Source organism: Argentina silus (genome assembly GCF_951799395.1).
Source record: "Argentina silus genome assembly, chromosome: 4".
Taxonomy (NCBI): domain Eukaryota; kingdom Metazoa; phylum Chordata; class Actinopteri; order Argentiniformes; family Argentinidae; genus Argentina; species Argentina silus.
The window spans coordinates 6,187,035-6,205,738 of NC_139658.1; the positions used below are offsets into that span (position 1 = coordinate 6,187,035).

Sequence of the window (18,704 nt, forward strand, 5' to 3'; positions counted from 1 at the left end):
AATGGGCAGATTTTGTTTTCTTTTTTGTTACTTCTCATCTCTCTGAGTGAGCCAGAACATTTTCACATAATTCACACTCATCATTGGGCAACACATGATCCAAAAACACTGCAATGGATATGGAACCAAATACTAACCTTAAGACAGATAATTTGTCCAAATACCAGACTTCTCCAAATGCATACATCGTGCTTTTATTTCTTAATGATAAAATAGATATGTATGGAAATACCCTAAACAATAAAAGGTAACATGATATACTTTCACCACATATTAATCTTTTTATCTCAAATTGAAGGAGTATACAGACAAAATTCCAATGAGAGGCTATCTGTCCAAACACTTATGAAGGGCATTGTATGAATGTGAAATTGAGTGTTTGAGTATACGCCTTGATATGAAAGTATCATATCTGTGCAGAGGCCACTGTATGTGTACCAATAATTCAAAAGATTGTGGGTTTATCAAATAACTTGTGCATTTAGTGTGAACTGCAACCAGCACACACCCAGCACTTGAAAAATTCTTGGGAGATCTGAGATCGTATTCACACAATGTTCAAGTATTTATTTCAAACAGACAGCATCTCAAAAAAGGACAACAAAGACAAACATCAAGATGAAATAAAAGAGCTCATGACTTTAATATTCAAGTTTTCTGGATTTTTTTTATTTGAGTAACAAAATGTGAAGTGCCCTCAGCAAACCCCACAGGAGAGTTTGCCAACCTGCTGTGTTACAAGTATTTACACCACAAAACCAAGGGTTTCCATCTGCTTCCTTATAAACCCCATTTGTTCTTCCCACACCTCGCCATCTTGTATTTCCATGGTTGGAAGTCTCTTGGTGTCAAGTTGTCCAAGTTCCTTTTTGTCAAAGTTTAAATATTTAAAATATTTACAGAGTCCAGTATTCCAAAACTCCTAAATCCCACTGTTGCTCATATAATGCAGAAACAAGTGAAAGAGCCTTATCTGGTTCAGTAGAGAGAGAGAAAACAGAACAGCAGAGCTGGTGGAATAAAAGGAGTTTGTTAGGCTGACATGGTTCTCTCTACATGATTTAATAGTTTTGAAGTTAATTCTTCCTCCTCAATGGTAAAGGCTGGACAATGACGTTTGTACATAATTACTGTACTTAAAAATACATGTTGAAATGTCTATTTTGCCATTATGGTTACAATGGCTACTATGATCCTTTCTTATGAAGATTTGAAAAAATGAACCACAATCATTAAAAGATGAAGAAAGAAAAAAAGGCCACCCAGTTAGTCACTCATTCTTCTTGTTCATCAAACATCCTGATTTTATCGTCAAAGTGTCTCCTTACCTAAAAATAAAACTCCCCAATAAATACAAATACAGCAGAGAAAATGGTCAAATAAGACTGTACACAAAGTAGGGCTCTGGTCTGGTCCATCCCTGAGCTCAATTGAGAAGGACAAAAACATCAGACAGGAGTGACTGAAAAAATGTGAGACTGATATGGAAAAAGTAAAAGTTCCAAAAGGACGTTTCCGAAATGTTCCCAATTTCTCCAGGAATATGAATCCTGCCAATCCTCTTGTTTCCTGAGGCTCAACGTTGAGTACGTCCACATAAGAGGTGGTTCATTACGTGGGTGGGTGGGTCATTACACCGAGGTGATGACGATCATGAGGTGGGGGGAGATGTTGGAAATCCTGTTGAGGAGGTCGGGAGCTAACCGGGATAAGTGGCTCTCTGAAAACTCACATGGTGGGAAAATCTGCAACACATAGGCAGGCTGAAGAGAAGGGAGATAAAAGAGCATCAGTTTAAATGTTCCAAATGGCACAAGACAGTTCTCAAATCTAAAACACTCCCTCACATCAGGCTAAACATTCCATGTTAGTATTCAAATTCATTAGTATTGAAACAATACCATAATTGTACAATTATTGTAAAACAATAATTGTAAAATAAGCACTATAAACTATTTTCATTTTCCTCAAAGAGGTTGAATATTTTGAAAACAGGCAGTAATGTGTTACAAATACAGTAACTGATTTACATTCAGAGAGAGACATACCTGATTGGAGCCTGGGTTAGGGACATTGATGATACCTGCAGCCAACTTGGTCTGCAGGTAGTTGATGAAAGCTGACTTTAGAGCTTGGGTCTGATTCAGGACATCCTCCTGGTCCCTTCCACAGGGCAGAGCTAGCAGGAGGCAGAACTCACTCTCTCCCTAAAATAGAAGGCATAGTATGAACAGAAATCTGTTGAGAATGGATGCAATGTAATGCATGTTCTGTATTGAGAAATGCTAGGCATTCCTTGCTGAGTGACTTGGATTTGTGAGCTTTTTTCCATTTAGCAGCAGCTGGTCACTGGATGTGTGCCTTCACTTTAACTGGTCCAAATAAGAACACCTCTGGATGAAGCCTCAATGTAATGAACTCTAGAAAGAAACAAGAAACTTACTGTCATTCTTCTAGCCACACCATCCAGTTGAGATGCCTCAAGTCTCATTCTCTGGACAATTCGGAGCAGCGCGCCCCCCTCTGGTAGAGGCAGTGACCGTAGAGCCAAGGCTTTGTTGCCACATACAAAATGCAACTGGACAGCTGCATGGTCATTCTTCAACGCAAGCAGACCTTGCCAAACAATCGGGTACTTCTGCTCAAATGGAGAGAGAAACAGTAATGCAAAATGCTGTTTGTCATTTTCAAATATTTACCAGAAGAAAAGTAATCTAATAATCTATTGTCTATAGCTCCAACCCTCAGTCTAGGTTTCCTCCCATAATGCTACCCTCTACTCTTGCACTTTAAATGCCCCGAAATTCCCCATGTTCTAGTGCCTCACCGTAAGCAGCTGCACCATGTTGACAGTTTGGTGTCCAACTTGTTTTACCTTGCCGTCTGTCTGTGACTGGCTGGGATCTGCACCCTGAGGACCCAAGGAAAGTATTTTAGCACAAACACAATCATCAATAAATCATTACTAAATGCAGCAATTGCATTAAATGGAGTAAACTCACCAGGGCAGGTGTGATGTTAAGAGGTGCCTGGTTAATCCCCACAGGAGACGTCTCTGTAATTTGGGAATGGATGCCCCTTGTGTTGGTGTACATCGATGAATACTCTGAGAAGGAGCCCCCAGTTCCTGATGGCATCAGTTGCACCCGCTGGGGGGATGCCATGGCTGGCATAGTTGGCCGAATCCCCATCATCCCATCCTTACCAAGAGGAGAGTGGGGCCTCTTTGTCCCCAGTGGCTTTGTGACATCCTTCTCAGGGACACCTTTACTTAATAAATGTGCCCTGGGAGACAAGGATGAAGTGATGCTGGTAGCTGATGAGGAGGGTGGCAGAGTCTCTTGGATGTGTCCTACATGTGGCTCTGGAGCAGAGCGCTCTCCTTGCGGGTGATGCATGAGCACACGCATGTCCCTTGGTGACATGTACTGTTCCAGCTGTAGGCCACTACGTAGAGCCCCACAGGGATCTGACTGCATTGTCTCTGGTTTCAGCTGTGTTGCAGATTGTCTCCCAGAAGCCTGAAGGAAACGTCTGGCATCCTCTTGCTCTCCCTCATGGCTCCTTACAGTACTTGGGTTAACCTTGAGGACCAGGTCTCTGGCCACTGCCTGCGGTGAGGTGGGGCGTTGCTGCAATTGACCAGACCAGGGAGATGCAAGAGGCTCTCCATGCATCCCAAAACTCATCACAGAGAGGGGTGGGGTGTTCACCCTTACCTCCCCTTGAACAAGGTGCCCCATAGGAATTGTTTGGGTGACACGGTGGGGTGACATCCTTCCCAAACCACCATGAGCACTGTGAGGTTGCATGATGACAGACTGTTCTGGATGATGCACACTAGAGACATACTGCTGCATGGCAGGAAGGCCAGAGGGTAACATCACTGGCATGCCTTTAGGAGAGGAAGAGCCAATGGGAGAGGACACTTTTGTGAATGGGGAATGTGGGTGCCCTGACTTGCGAGGAGATCGGGGTTCCTGTTTAACACCACTGAGATGTGAGGGAGTTCTGTCACCAGCAGTGCCTGAGACAAAGCCTATGTGGTTGCCAGCAGGAGTGGGCAGGTGGGGGCTCATTGCAGGACTAACAGCAGTGGTCCAAGATGTTTTACACCCATCAGCATTCAAAGTATCTGCTCCATCCACTTTCTTTGGATGCTTCAGCAACATTGTGAACTCTGGATGATGATATCCCATCACTTGTGGGCTACCAACTGTCTGCTGAAGCCGCTTAACAACTCCTCCTTGAGGCGCTGATTGGTAGGGAGATTCTAACTTCTCCAAACCTATGTTTTCTTGTTTAATGGAAGAGACAGTTAGCTGCGTCTTACCAAGATGCCCATGCTCCGTCTGTAATGGAGGACATTTTGGAGTGCTTGATTGGGAGTGGGTATAGAGCTCCTGTTTTATCTGGGGCATGGACACTAGCTGCTGAGATTCCATATCGACTGCCGTTGCTGGTGGGATCTGGCTTATTTTTGCACTAATCCGCTGGGGACCCTCCATTTTCTGCCCTGAGTGACTCAAAACCACCACTCCCTCAGAGGTGTTTACCCTTAGACCTGGGCTGGAGCCTGTACTCAGAGTGGAACTCTCCACCATAAAACGCCCAGCACTTCCACCCTCCTCACCAACAGATGGCCCATGGAATGAACTGCTGTCCTCCACGTTGGGCCTATAGGTCTGCTTGGAAAGTGGTATGTCCACACAGGGATTTCCAACTGTGATGTTAACCTTCTCCTCTGGGTCTGGAGGATTGCAAACACGACTGATAACAGAGGTGGCAGTGGAAGCAATAACAGAAATTGCTGATTTTGTCTCCGGTGATGGTAGTGAGGCTGGGGGCCGGACTACAGGCTGAGATGGCAGTCTATTATCAGGTAGAGGGATTTTATTAGGCACAGCTACTAATGGAGTATTACTTTCAGAACGGTGTGTATCCCTAACGGGCGGGGTGGCCAGATTGACAGGAACAGAACTACTACATGAGAGAGAAACATTTTTGTGCTTCATGAGAATCCTTCGCAGATCACTAGTGTTATGATCAGACTCCATGCTCTCAGTGTCAGGGTGAAATGCCGGGGTCTCAATTGGGGCTGTTGAAACCAAAGAAGAGGAGGGGACTGTATCCTTAGACTGGTTGAGCCAATCTGGTGGGGAAACTGGGATCCTGCTTGGCTGTGGTGGTCTGATGTTTGGTCGGGTTGGGGGTGGAGACAGTGAGATGCACTCAGATGGTGGTTGTTGAGGTTTGGCATAAGTGGGACTCTTGGTTGAGGGGCATTGTTTCAGATGTTGAGGTTGCTCGACAGGGGATAACTTTGATTCCACAGACATGTCTGTGGCTTTTACCGTCAAGGGATCAGGTTCTGGCTTCCAAGGGGTAGCTGTAATGACAGCTGCAGATGAAGGACTTTCAGGGACAGCCTGTATGTTGGATGGTGTACTATCTGATGTGATAACTGAAGAGTTCTCCAGTTCTCCAGACAAACTTTCTTTTATAGAATCCTTTTTGCTTGATTTTTGGCTTTTAGACCGTTTAGGTGCCTTACCTCTGCCCTTATTTTTCCTGGGAGTGGTTGGGAAAGGGGACTCTCCCTGAACAGAAGATGTGTTTGTTGTCGGTTCAACTCCCTTGGTTGGTGGGATGAGAGCTTGAATCTCTGGATCTGAATCCACAGCACTAACTACTGGATCTTGAGGCAGAGGAACAATCACATCCTCAGCTGTAATTGAATCAATGGCAGCCATAAGTTCTGTCTCACTAGCAGGATTGGCAGGTTTCTCTTCCTCTGTGTCACATTTTAACTCTGCTGGAGGGGCAGGTGGAGTGGGTGGCTCTGCTGGCAGGGTTGGGTCTGTTAGTTTAGCTATGTTTTCAACAGCTTGCTCCAGCTCCAACTCCTGTAAGAGCATGGTTTCAGATGAATCTGGTGGAGAATTTGTTTCTGGTATCTCCTCTTCCTTATCATCATTACTGGGACTAATTTCTGTGCCCTGACTAGACTCCAGTAATTGGTCATTAATGGGGTCATCCTGCTTAGTATTTTTTAAAGAACCCTCATGGTTTCCAGTGTCCTCTTCCCCTAATTGGAGGAGATCTTTAACCTCTGTGACATTCAGTCTGATTTTTAGGTTTTTAAGGACAGGAGACTTTGGAGTCCGGGTCAACTTTGGTGTTTTCCCTCTCACACCTTTATCCTTCTCTAGTGAGGGCTGTTCTTCCATGTCTTGGGGCCCAGTCTCATTCTCACCAGATTTACTTCCACAAGCCTTCTCAATAGGGGCATTTATCTCTTTCTCCCTAAGATTCTCTGTTCCTTGTTGTTGTTTAACATTATCCTCTTTCTTTGTCCCAGCTTGTGATAAGGGATCTTCTTTACTTGAGACAGAGGGATCCTGCAAAGCCAAACTGTCCTCTGTAAATTCAATCTGCTGAGCAGACTGCTCAGCTTTCTCCTCCTTCCTACTTTGTCCAGTCACTGTGGGTATGAGCACTGGACTTGACAGCCCTTTCTGAGCATGAGGAGAATAACGGCCTTTTACCACTTTAGGGATTCGTTCACCACTCTCTGATTCATTAGAGTCAATATCTTTGGTGTCCATTTTTGATCTATCCCCTTTAACAGTTAAACCGTCCTCTCCTTGTCTGCGGTTCTTAGGGGGACGTCCCCGCCTTGAGGTACTGGGTGCAAGAGAGTCCTGTTCCATATGTTGTGGAGCTGTATCTTTGTCTCCACCACGCTTTCGTGCAGAGCGGGGTGACTCATTCAAGTCCTTTCCGGTCCGCATTGGGGTATCTTCCTCAACTGGGGTGGCATAAACTGATTTTACATTTCTACGCCTTGCCCGTCCAATAGATATGCTCTGCTCAGTGACATGCTCAGAGTCTGTTCCATGTATGGGAGACTTGCCTGTAGATTTGGAATCTGAACTGCCCTTTGAAGCATCAGCTCTTGGGGATGAAGCACGTTTCAGCTTTTCTTTGTCAATCCGTTCACTCTTACGCGTGGCTGGTTTCTCTGAACTAATTGCTGAAACTAATGGGGCCAGGACAACTTGAGTAGGGGATGGCTTACTCTTTCTGTTTTTGGACTTCTGAGGTGGTGAGACTGTCTCCTCACTTCCTTCATTATCAACAGGCACCTGCACTTTGAGGTCAAGTTTCTTTTCCACCTCTGTTTGAGTTTCTGTTTTGACAGTAAAAGAGCCCTCATTTTTTGAAATTTCCATCTCCTCAACTGGGCTGGGTGGTGTGGAAGTTTTTTGTTCAGGTAATTCAGATGGTGTTGGCTCAGGCTCCAGCTCTGGTTCTGAACTGCTCACAGGTGCTTCAATAGTATGGTAATCACTGTTAGAAGAATGCTCAATGGTGAAGGGATCTTGGGCAATATCTTCAGATTTCTCTTCACTTTTAACTCTTCCCACTGGATGAATGGGCTCTGGGGCTACTAAATGTACAGAGGAAGGGGGAGACAACTCAATTTGGGGGTGCGGTTGATGTGGAGAAAGCTCTTCATTTTCTCTATTTTCTTCCTTTACCAAAGGCTCTGGAGCCAATGGCTCTGGGGATGGCGTTAACATGACACATTTTTCCTCTTGTGGAGATATCGCTGTGGGCTCTGAAATCATGTGCTCCTCAGCAGGGCTAACTGGTTTAATCTCTGGCTCCATTACAGGTTCGGATACTTTAGGCAGCAGCAGAGGTTGCTGTTCTACATCAATTGGTTTCTCCACTCTGATCCCATCAATGGCATTTCCCCTTTTTGTCTCTTGGAGTGGTTGGTCTTTTCCTTTCTGTTGTTGCAGCCGTGTCAGCTCCAAAAAACGACTATGGAAGAGGACAACTGGTTCAGAGTCAGGCTGTCCATCAGCTAGGCCCTGCTGACCAGTTTGATTACTCTGACCATGCTCAGGTTCCTCATGCTTTCGTTCTAGGAGCTGAAGGCGTCTTGAATCCTGCTCGAAAATAGAGCTGTGAAGAAAACGGGAGGCAAACAGCTCCCTGCGTTCATGCTGATCTGGTTTAGGTTCTTCTTTCCTGTCATCTAATTTGTCTTCAGACCCACTGCGAATTTTCTTTTTCTTCATGTACCAAGGGTACAAGGGTGTAGGTCGTGGTGTTGATTCTACCTTCTCAGTATCTTTACTACTGCGCAAACTCGCAAAGTGGGAATCATAGTCCAGAAAAGACCAGTTGTCCTCCCTAGAGGAGGATAGAGATTTTGCACGCTCTAGCAAAGCCTTAGTATCTGGGGTGATGGTCTGGTCCAGTGCAAAGGAGTAGAACTTGTTCCTCTCCAATGTGGCCAGCTTGGGGTCTGAAAATCTGTCCACTCTCTGCCTCTCAGAGAAAGGCACAGAAGTGGAGGGCATAGGAGAGTGTGGTTTGTTCTCTCTATCCTCTTCAGAATCAGATCGTACTTCCCCAGGTTCCAAATCATGCCATATTCCATATTCCAAACGCCTCCGATTTTGTGGATTTTTCCCAAGGCCTCTGGGGAAGTTTAAGTCTGGTAACAAATCTTGTTTGACTCTGCTCTCCCAACGCTTTTGCTGTTCTTCTTCACCCCCTTGTAATGGAGTACTTGGCTTTGACATTTGTGTGGTATGTGTCCTTTTAACTGCCAGCTCCAGGTCTGGGTGGACTTTATCCTCAGCTTTGGTCAACTCTTTAACCTCCCTGAGGTGTGATGAATCCACAAATTCCTCATCTGCATGGTGAGAGAAGTGTTGCAATCCTGGCGAGGCAGTGTTGTTCCACTCAGGATCTGTACTCTTTTGCCGAAAGCTCCTGTAGACACGCTCTCTTTTGCCACTCAAATCTATGTCAAATTGCTCTAGTTTCTTGAGTTTATGGGATGGAAAATTATCTGTGACATCTTGAGGTGGCTTACCCACTTCATGCACTAGACTGCGATGCTCAAGATCCTCGGTTTCGATGCCTTGTGGACTTCCAGGTTTCTCTGGTTTGTCTGACTCTTGCAGCTGCTGGTGGAGCCTCCGATTTTGCTCCATCTGTTTGCGGTAACTCTGAGAGAGATCAATATCTAAATGCTCATCTCTGTCCTTAACACCCATGTCATTTTCCATAGCCTGTGCACCATATTTGAAAATACTGTGTTGTTCTTGATCTCGTGTGTTGTCATGGTCTCGGCTCCCCTCATGGGATAACCTTCTGGATGCATCGTGTCCTGGGTGGTGCTTTGGATCCAAAAGGTCCATGGGCCCCTCTGACAGCTCTCCCTGTCCTCTCACCCCCGAATCTTGTCCTTCTTTATGACTGCCAAGAAACACCAACCTCTCTGTTTTGGATCTAGAATCTCTCCGCTGTGGTTCCTTTTGTTGTTTGTCACAATCAGTCTCTTTCAGAAAGGAAGTGCTAGCTCCAAAGTCTGGTTGTTGACTCCCATCCTCATCTTCCAGCCTACTTCTCTTTTGCCGAATGGTCCTCCCACTGGAATCTCCAAAACGTCTTTTTCGTGCTGCAAGGCGATCGGAATCTACTGATGGTTCTTTCCCATCATTTCCAGAGTCCAACTTTTCGTGTTTCTTGGATCGGCTTTTACCATCCTTGTCTGCACTCTCGCCTTTCCCCAGCTCGAGCCTCTCACTTTTGAGAGGCTCATGGCGAGAGGTTGACGTCTGATCTGCAGGGGGAGGGTCATTGTCAGCTTTATATCTCTGCCTCTCAAGGCCATCTTGGTCTGGCACCTTAGCCCTTCCAGAGCCCCCATCAAGACTTGTCTCTAGCTCTGTCTCAGAGGGTGGAATGCTGGGAGATTGCACCTTCCCTTTTCTTGACTTTATCTTCTCCCCTTTCTCCTTGTCTCCCCTCTCCTTTCGTCTTGTACGCTTGCTCTTCTCAGTACCTGCTCCACGCTCAACTTCAACCAGCGGTGCATCTTTTTCCATCCTCTCATTCTTAGAACCATGTTCTAATGGGGTCTTGTCAGGTTTGTCAAAGTGTGGCGGTGAGAGAGAGCTGCAACTGCCGCTTCGCTCAGAGGACTGGCTGTAGACCCGACGCTCTGGGTCTCTAGGGGCACGCTCAGATGGTGAAGGGGAGGCAGCAGGGGTGATAGGGCGCCGTGGATGAGAGGGGCTCCACCTGCCACGGTCTGCTTCAAAACGCTCCCGTTCCCTTTCTCGCTCCCTCTGAATGTATGTGTATTTACGGATGTCCTGCTCAAAGGGATCTCGATAATCCCTAAACTCTCGAGGGTCCTCATGGTAACGTGGGTCAAAGTGTTCTCCCTGGTAATGCTCCAATTCAGTATAACGCTCACGGCTGCGAGCAGGATATTCTCTGCGAGGGTCTTCTGTGTAAATGCCAGGGGTGCGTACATTCTCAAAGTATGCCCTTTCAGCTGGAAACTCATGATATGGAGGTCTACGTTCCTCTCTGTAAAACAGGAGTTTGGGGGATAAAACAGAAAACCAAGAGTAGTGAGATTATAGAGGTACATCACAGCATTGTAGCAAATATTGACTTGTATCAATTTAGTGTGCAATTTCCTCAAGAACACAACTCAATTGCCTCAAGTATTTTCCTGTTACTTGCATTTGAAAATGGATACCACTCAACGCATTAATTAATCTTAATTGTTGAGACACATCACCAGCGTCTTTGTGCGTTGCCCAAAGAATTTTATGTTTAGTTTGTTTCTACTGCCCTGTATCATATTCATCACATACATAACTGTGACCCATACCGTCTTTCAGTCGGAATTTCATAGAAGTCTCTGATGTCTTGCCCAGAGGCCTGCATAGAGCGATAAAAGGCCATCTGACTCTCCTGACTGGCAAAGTCCACCTTTAAAGAGAAAAGCAATCCGTTGAGAGAATCCGTTTTTTCATCTTTAAGAAATCTATCACGTTACTGTATCTATTAAATGTTCACCCTTACCTTTATTTTGTTGCCGCCAATCTTCCACCCTTTGGTCTCCCTCACAGCTGCCTGTGCAAAATCTGTGTTGTTGTACAAGATGAGAGCCATCCCCTTTAATCTGTCAAACACAACCTAAAAAGGGACACAAAAAAGTAATGTTTAGAAATATATCTAGTACAGTCTCTCCTTCATTTCAGTGATTGCAATCAAAATGGGAAGGGAGAAATCAGTATTGACCTTGACCACATGTCCATAGCGGCAGAAGTGACGTGTGAGGTATTGCTCTGTTATATTGGAGGCCAACCCGTCCAACCAAACACATGTTGTGGGCATACTCTTCCCAAACCCTAGCTGGAAAGGATACAGAATAATGCACGTTATACAAAATCAACTATATAGTTGATCAGGATGGTACTGTAGTCTCAATACAAGAACTTTGATGGCAAGAAGTTTATTTACAAACAATACCTTGAGCCTATTGCTCCCCAGATACTCTCCATCCATCTTCTTTATAGCTTTGCAAACGCTGGCAATATCAGAATACTGCACGAACGCATACTGAGGAACACCATTGACCTTTTTGATGTCAATATCCTGCAAGAAATGACAAAAACACTTAACATAACTCTGTAATTACACTAGTAACATTGTATGAACATGATGTTACTTGGTGGATTGGTAATTTATTTGTAATTGTATAATAAGAGTTGTGCGGTTTGTTATTACACAAGTGCAATCAGGACAATTACTTGTGTAATAACGCAAACCACTCAACTCCATGTTATGCAGTTACCTAATGACCATGTAACATGTTAATACAGTTTTGTTACTACAGTAATTACAATGCAACAACAGATATTCAGAGAGGAAAACAATTTATTAAAATTTTCCTGAATCCCAAATAACTTTTATCAATCCACAGTAACATACCACTATCTCTCCAAAGCGCTGGAAAATGTCAAGGAGTTGTTGATAACTGGTGGTCTTCTCCAGGTTTCCAATAAACAGTGTCCTGGTGGCCTTGGGGTGAAACTCATCTATTCTCCCATCCAAAGGCCTGAATTCATTCTCACTCTCTGTTTCTGAGGGATAGAGTTTTATCATCAGTATAACCATCACCAAAGCAAACAGAATGTGAACTTTGACAATATGCAAGTGACTGACAGTAATACAGACAACTCCACACCACCACAGGAATTATTTCCCAAATAATTAAAGTGATGCAAGTTATTACAATACACAAATACATTCAAGTTTCATACCAGGGCCATTCCAGGCAGTGACCTCGATCTGCATGCCAAAGAAAAGCTTTCCTTTGGAGACATTGAGGGCTTTCTCTTGGTCTTCCTGCTGTCTAAAGAATACCAGGCCATATCGCTCATCCGTGGCCCCATGTATCTGCACTGATGTCACTTTCCCATGCTTCTTAAACTCATGGAAGAGTCCATCTTTCAAACTTGTGTCTGGAGAGGGAAATGAGAGTTAATTGCTTTTTTTTGCTTTTTTTAATATATATATATATATATATATTATTTCAGTTAGAATTTACAGCCAATTGTAATTCAATAGCTCAAGGGTTTATTAGTGACCACTCAAAATGTCAAGGTTAACAGCATACCGGCTGGCTGCATTTCTGAATGCTACAAGGATGTGGTACTAACCTGTTGAGCGCACTGGTAGGTTCTGCACCCTGATACCAAAGCTTCTGCGTGGCTCATCTGTATCCAGGCCCATGGAGGGCTGAGAAGTAGGTGCATGTGTAGCAGACGACTGAACAGAACGTGCACGAGACCCATCACTTGAACTGCTGTTTGAATCACTGCTGCCAAATGGACAAACGGGAGAAAATAGGGAAAACTGTTCAGAGGGCCTTCAACCTAAATTACTACATAATAATGGTTTCCTGGACATTGAAATGTGATCGCGTCACTAAATATATTTTGAGCTAACTTAAATCTGGATAAACAACAAAAAAAACCACACTTCTCTGTTTCACATAGCTCTGTGTGACATTATTAATGGTTGATTTCTCATCACAAAAGAACATCATACCTGCCACTACCAGTGCTGCTGGTGCTGCTGACAGAATCAGAGCTAGAAGACCGACTGCGGGACCGAGAGCGTGGACCTCTACCTGGGGAGAGAGGTGCTCTTTTGGGGGAATGGGGAGCTTTGGGTGTTTGCCCTGTGGTCCTTTGCGGAGAGGGTTGTCGAGACTGTGAGGAATGGGATGACCGGCTGCGACGGTGATGGTAAGTTCTGTCAACTCGGCGTCCTCTGTCATCTCTGTAGGGGTCGCGCCGTGCAGCACTGGACAGGGTGAAGGGGTCTCGGATTCTGGATTCAAAATGTGGCTCTGGAGTATCAAAGCTGGCACCCATAGCACTGCTCCCAGGGCTAGGGCCAACTCCAGCAGCAAACATGGAACGATCGCGGTAATAATCTGCATTGTAGTGGCGCTGTCTGTCAAAACTGCCACTGCGCTCATGATGTCCATATGGGCTGTGATCATACGCACGCTCCCGGCTTTCTGAGCTACTGTAAAATAGGCAAAGGATGTATGGGGGAGAAAGACAGAGAGAGAGAGAGAGAGAGAGAGACAGAGAGGTGTTATTCAAATTTTGGTGAGAGAAACAATACACTCCAATACACACATTTGAACAATTAGCCTATGTTTAAAATAGACAGTGCACTATTAAATGTCAACTTAAATACACAAACAAACAGGGACACAGCTGAGAGCGGGATCTATGGAGAAACAAGCCAATTGTTTGTGATTCCATTTAGTTAAATATAATACAACTGGGCATTTGGTCACTTCAGATTATTTGTTTTGTTTACAATATAACCAGACTAGGGCAGGTCTACTCCCCTGTCGCATCAAGTTACCAACCCTAGGCCTGGAAAACAAATAGAAGGACCATGCTGAGACTCTGTCAAAGATCATCAACACAAATTGAGAGCATTAATATGTTTTTTTTTTAAATTATTTCACTGGTAAAAGAAACAGTAAGGCAATGAAATGTGAAACCATTGAATTCTAAATTGAACCTTTATAATTAAGAAATGTTGGAAATATCTTGAGATGTTGTGGCACATTAATGGTTGGCAATGGCATCTTAAGTGCCAGCATCTGAAGTGTCATATCTCCTTTGGTAAGCTCAGAATAAGTGAGTTAAACTTCCTACAAATAAAATCATGTGATATGATGAAAAATGACCATGGTGTCTGGCTGGTAGGGGAAAACTGCTCGATCAGATCTACATTCAGCAACCTAATGTAAACTAAAATGAGCAAAAGCGAGCAGGAGGGAGAGAGAGAAAAAGAAATAGAAAAAGAAAGAGAATTCAAGACACGCCATTGGCACAGAAGGTGTCTGCAGAAGCCTTCTGAACCAAGCAGCTGAGTCTTTTTCTCTAAAAGCTCTAACAATTAGTGCATGAGAGAAGGAAAGAGACAAGGTGCAAATCTGGGTTAGGAAAAGAGAGATGCAGAGGGCAGGACAATACCAACCTTTTCCAAAAGTAGTTACCGAACCTATAATCCCAAATACAATCTAGAGGGTCAGAATTGTGAGAGCCGGAATGAAAAACAAAGGGAAAAACCATTTGGGTCTAAAAATTTAGAAAAATACGTTTCCATTTCAGGCGTTTTATCTTCTGCTATTGAGTAGAAGACCGGGCTGGTAGGTAGTTGATGTATAATCCACAATTACTTAAATCTCTTGATTTGATGGAAAAAGGAAGAAAGCAAAATAATCAAAGAAATTGGTTTCTTAATGGATCTCATCACATGTAGAAAAACTATGATAAATATCACTACAGTAACATATGATAAAAAATTAAAAGATGAGTCACACTTCAGGGCATTTGAGTGCACTCCAAAAGTGACACCGTCAGTAAATTGAGAATCTGGAGATCAGCCAGACTGAAAATATATCCACCTTTCTTATGGTCATCTAGTATAAGGAAGCAACAAGTCAGTAGTCCAAAATGCAGGCCAGTGTTATTCCTCTTCAAGTAGGCCTATAGCCAATGGTTGTAAACTAGCAGGCCAGTTTGCATACCCTCCAAAAAATGGAAAACAATATCTTCTCACGAATACATGGGAAAATCCTAGATCACTGGCATGCACTAATTCCTAAGGCATTACATATCCCAAGAGGCAAATAGACTGTCCACTCCATCTTTCGGTGTCGAAGACATCTTCAGGCGTGCTTCATTCAAATGACTTTGAAATTGCATACATTTATTTTTTTCTGTTCATAACCCCAAACATGTATGCACAGCTAAATCCACAATGGAGCCAAGTAATCCAACAAAGGAACTTCAATTACACCTGTGCATCCTATACCCAACATCCATACATCCAACATGGGGTTATGCACGTACTTCCAGAAGGCAGGTACATCCAAACTGCATGTCTTCATTGGTCTTCATGGCCATCACTTCAAAAATATATCCATGGAACTTGATAGATGTTTTCATGATCCTCAGCTTCTTTAGGTCTTTTCAAAATAATTTCCATACATAGCGGCAATAAAGTGCGACAAAAGTTTTAGTTCCCTCATCTGAGAATGATCAATTAGTGGTGAATGATGTAGCCTAGTGATGGGGCCCTGTGATGACGCCTAGTGAATGACAACTTCTTAAATCCTTTTGCTCGTGTTTAAATCCAGAGTAGTAGTAGTAGTAGATATCCTTCGAGACCACCAAAAAATACATGATGTCCAGAAGTGGAAAAGTGGCGAGAAGAAAATCAAACAGGAAACCACCATCTGTCTTCTCTGATGTATGGTCCATACGAATTAAACTGCCTGACTACATTTCTATCAAAATATCAAGAAAATAAATAGGCGTATTTAATCCATCACAGGTGATTATTTACTTCCAGGTAACGGCAATCCCAGGTAAATAAAGGTTAGATCCCATGTTTTGGAAAATCAAAACATCAAAAAACTCACCAGGATAGATTCCAACAAATGTGATTATCCAAATCTGACCAGGATATTCCACAAGTATATTATCCAACTTGGAAGCAGGATACACCTCACATAATAAATTCCAAATTTTGAATGATAATATACCTAATTATCCACACCTCATTAAATGATAAATAGATATGCATGAATAATTCACTTAGATCCTGTGAACGTAGTCAGGTCTGTGAGGATGGAGAGCGGAACCATCCCTAGGTTACCTTTACGTAAAACCTTCAGGAATATATTCTCCTTTTCATAAATAACCCAACAATGTAATCATGTTATTGCGGGATAATACTTTTACATCTGACACCCTGGTCCCCCAGCACGTCAGAGGGAGACCATGTCCACTTACCCGTCTATTCTCCGTTCATAACGTCCCTCTCTGGTATGGAGGGACACTGGGGGGCCAAACACTGGACCAACTGCCCCCCTAGAGAATCCCGAAACGTCCCGTCCATGACTGCTCGAAGGGGCGTTGTCGTCAAGGCCCCGAACAGCACTAGGGACAGACCCAGGTTCATTGTAGTCAGTGCGCAGGTCCCTGTCTCCCATCTTGTTGACAGCATTGTGAGCCTTCTGAGCACTTTTGATATCCACAAAATCCACAAAGGCTGCCACGCCACCCTCGGACCCCCGCTTCCGCAGGACCTTGACGCTCTCCACACGCCCATACCTACGGAGCAGACCAAGAGAAAAAGAGAAATTACAGTGTACAGTGGGGAATATATAGTAGCTGTATAATAGCAGTGCAGGTGTATAGTAGCAGTGCAGGTGGTCTTTTAGGAGATGAAAGGGGTACCTGTGTTTAGTGTTACTAACAATGTATCTCAGTGAATGCTAGCTACTGGCTTGACTGATTCTGTCATTATTGTGCAATATTAAAACAGGAGGCTCTTCTAGTATTTTGGAGCAGACTGAAACATCTAATAATTGTACATTTGAGTTCAATGTAATGTCGTAGATCAAGTTCCTCAAATAGTTTTTCATCATAGATTAAAAGTACATAGAATGATGCCGTCATGTTACTGACAATTGGAGCTGGAATCCCACACGCGATTATCGCTGAAAGAGTAACACTCTCAATGCACCAATCGCAACAATGTATCCTTATATCACTGCAGTGAAAGCTCGAGGGACCTCGATAGCGAGTAACACGCAATATAATTTTCAAAACAATGAAAACTTGCTATCATACACAGATATGTATAATGAGTTGAATTATACAGTGAAGGAGCGCAAGAAACGTTGGATAAATCTTGATGTCTGGCTAGAAGCGTAGTGGGTTTTTTAAATTCTGGTTGGAAAAAACACAGATCTCTCATATAAGGGCTTAATCAGATATCAGTTCTGTTGACTATCGAGTTGATAAGCTCGCTTACGTTACACGACAGCCAAACACGATTCCTTCCTCTCTTGCCAGCGAGCTAACGTTAGCCAGATAATTATCCAGTGTTGCTAGCATGCAAGCAAACCCTGGCCACCCTGACTTCGGATAAACGTGTAAAATAGCAATGCAGTAAGAACGAAAGTAGGTGTCGCGTAATTCATTCCACAATTAATGCCCGTATGCCACTGAACACGCATAAATAGCTGACAAGATATGTTGCCAGCTGCTTCAATAACAAAATTAGCCCGCTAGCCATATAGCATGTTACCTTCTAGCCTGCTGCTGAGCGCTAGCCACTGCAGCTAGCAAATGAGGACTATAGACAAAATGGTAGCTAGCACGCTACTGTTAAATGGAATTTCAGCTTACTGTAATTAAACAAATAGTGTGTTTATGTATGCTGGAGACACGTTATCTTTCTTATTGGTTAAATAATCTCACAACCAAAGCCAATTTTTCCCCTTCACGACAGAGGAGAGGCCGTTTGGTGTTGCATATTGATGGCTGGCAAGCTAACTAACTAGCTTGTGTTGGACATAGCGCGCGCTGCTTCTCCATATCCCTCTTGCGTAACGTACCGTTTAAAATGTTCGACAATCTTCTCCTCTCGAACGTGTTCGGGTAAATTTCCCACCCAAAGGTGTCTGGTTTCCCGAACCATCCTGTACGTTACTTTCCCCCTTCATACACATATGCTCTAGCACGTTTTAATCCCCGCCGGTCGGGAAGTCCGCCTTACAAAATGAGCGACGAGAGATTCCGTGTAAAAAATTATCTTGGCCTAGCTCTGTCCCAATCCCTCCGAATGTGTCTCCGGAGTCTATATAACTAGAGAGCGAGCTGCGCGCATCCCTGTGTGAACGGCTTCGTTTCTCATGACTTGCGCGCTCCCGAGATCATGCGACAGCTATTGAATAGCATGCACACTAATTATGCATTCTTTACACTCTAAGGACAATTAGCATTGTGAAAATATTTATTGAGGAGATATTGACAGGGTATTCGATGTTGTTATCAATGCTACTCAAAATGGGGTCTGTTTGGCTCAGCTGATCTACCCTGCCACTTTGTTTGGTGTCTGAGAAAACACTAAATGCATACCCGTAAGATATAAAGTTCATTCACATGCAAGAACTGACAGTAGGGTAGGATGATGTTTTTTTTGACTCAAATGACACTAAACTCAATGATGCATTTTAACGGTTTCTCACCAAAGCAAGACATTGGCCTAAACATCACAATCAAACAATAAGGTATCCTATAATTATGATAGAATACAAACAAGTTCGACAAATAGATAAGAAACAGTAGGATAAAGCAGGGTTATAGCCCTAACCCTAGCCCTAGCCCTAACCAACCTAGCTCTAGCCCTAACCACAGCTTTAACCCTAGCTCTAACCGTAAACTAAATTGCTACATAAGACAGCGCAAAATATAGGC

The 18,704-nt window shown here is 43.7% G+C and overlaps 1 protein-coding gene across 3 annotated transcripts; it reads right to left on the reverse strand.

Annotated features, from left to right (window-relative positions):
* Positions 1-424: 424 nt before the first annotated feature.
* On the reverse strand, positions 425-18,052 carry LOC310803592 (msx2-interacting protein). 3 transcript variants are annotated; one of them, XM_083668432.1, is made up of 15 exons: positions 17,843-18,052; positions 16,230-16,550; positions 12,946-13,431; positions 12,555-12,712; positions 12,156-12,356; positions 11,824-11,975; positions 11,362-11,487; positions 11,131-11,244; positions 10,912-11,025; positions 10,718-10,818; positions 3,003-10,407; positions 2,828-2,911; positions 2,444-2,638; positions 2,049-2,207; positions 425-1,763 (listed from the first exon to the last, which is right to left on the reverse strand). In XM_083668432.1, exons 1-15 carry the CDS (start codon positions 17,923-17,925, stop codon positions 1,632-1,634), a joined length of 9,831 nt encoding a protein of 3,276 aa, XP_083524558.1. In that variant the 5' UTR covers positions 17,926-18,052; the 3' UTR covers positions 425-1,631. The 3 variants fall into 3 exon arrangements, with proteins under 3 accessions (XP_083524558.1, XP_083524557.1, XP_083524559.1); XM_083668431.1 differs by having other exon boundaries at positions 12,555-12,715; XM_083668433.1 differs by lacking the exons at positions 16,230-16,550; positions 17,843-18,052 and adding an exon at positions 14,837-14,970 and having other exon boundaries at positions 12,555-12,715; positions 12,946-13,428.
* Positions 18,053-18,704: the final 652 nt, after the last annotated feature.

Coding starts and splice junctions, on each gene's coding strand:
- LOC310803592 (XM_083668431.1), bottom strand. CDS start 17,925: ATGGTTCGGGAAACCAGACACCTTTGGGTGGGAAATTTACCCGAACAC. Junction 12,357..12,554: donor CCTACCAGTGCGCTCAACAG/GTTAGTACCACA, acceptor TTCCCTCTCCAG/ACACAAGTTTGAAAGATGGA. Junction 2,208..2,443: donor GTGTGGCTAGAAGAATGACA/GTAAGTTTCTTG, acceptor CTTCTATTTTAG/GGAGAGAGTGAGTTCTGCCT.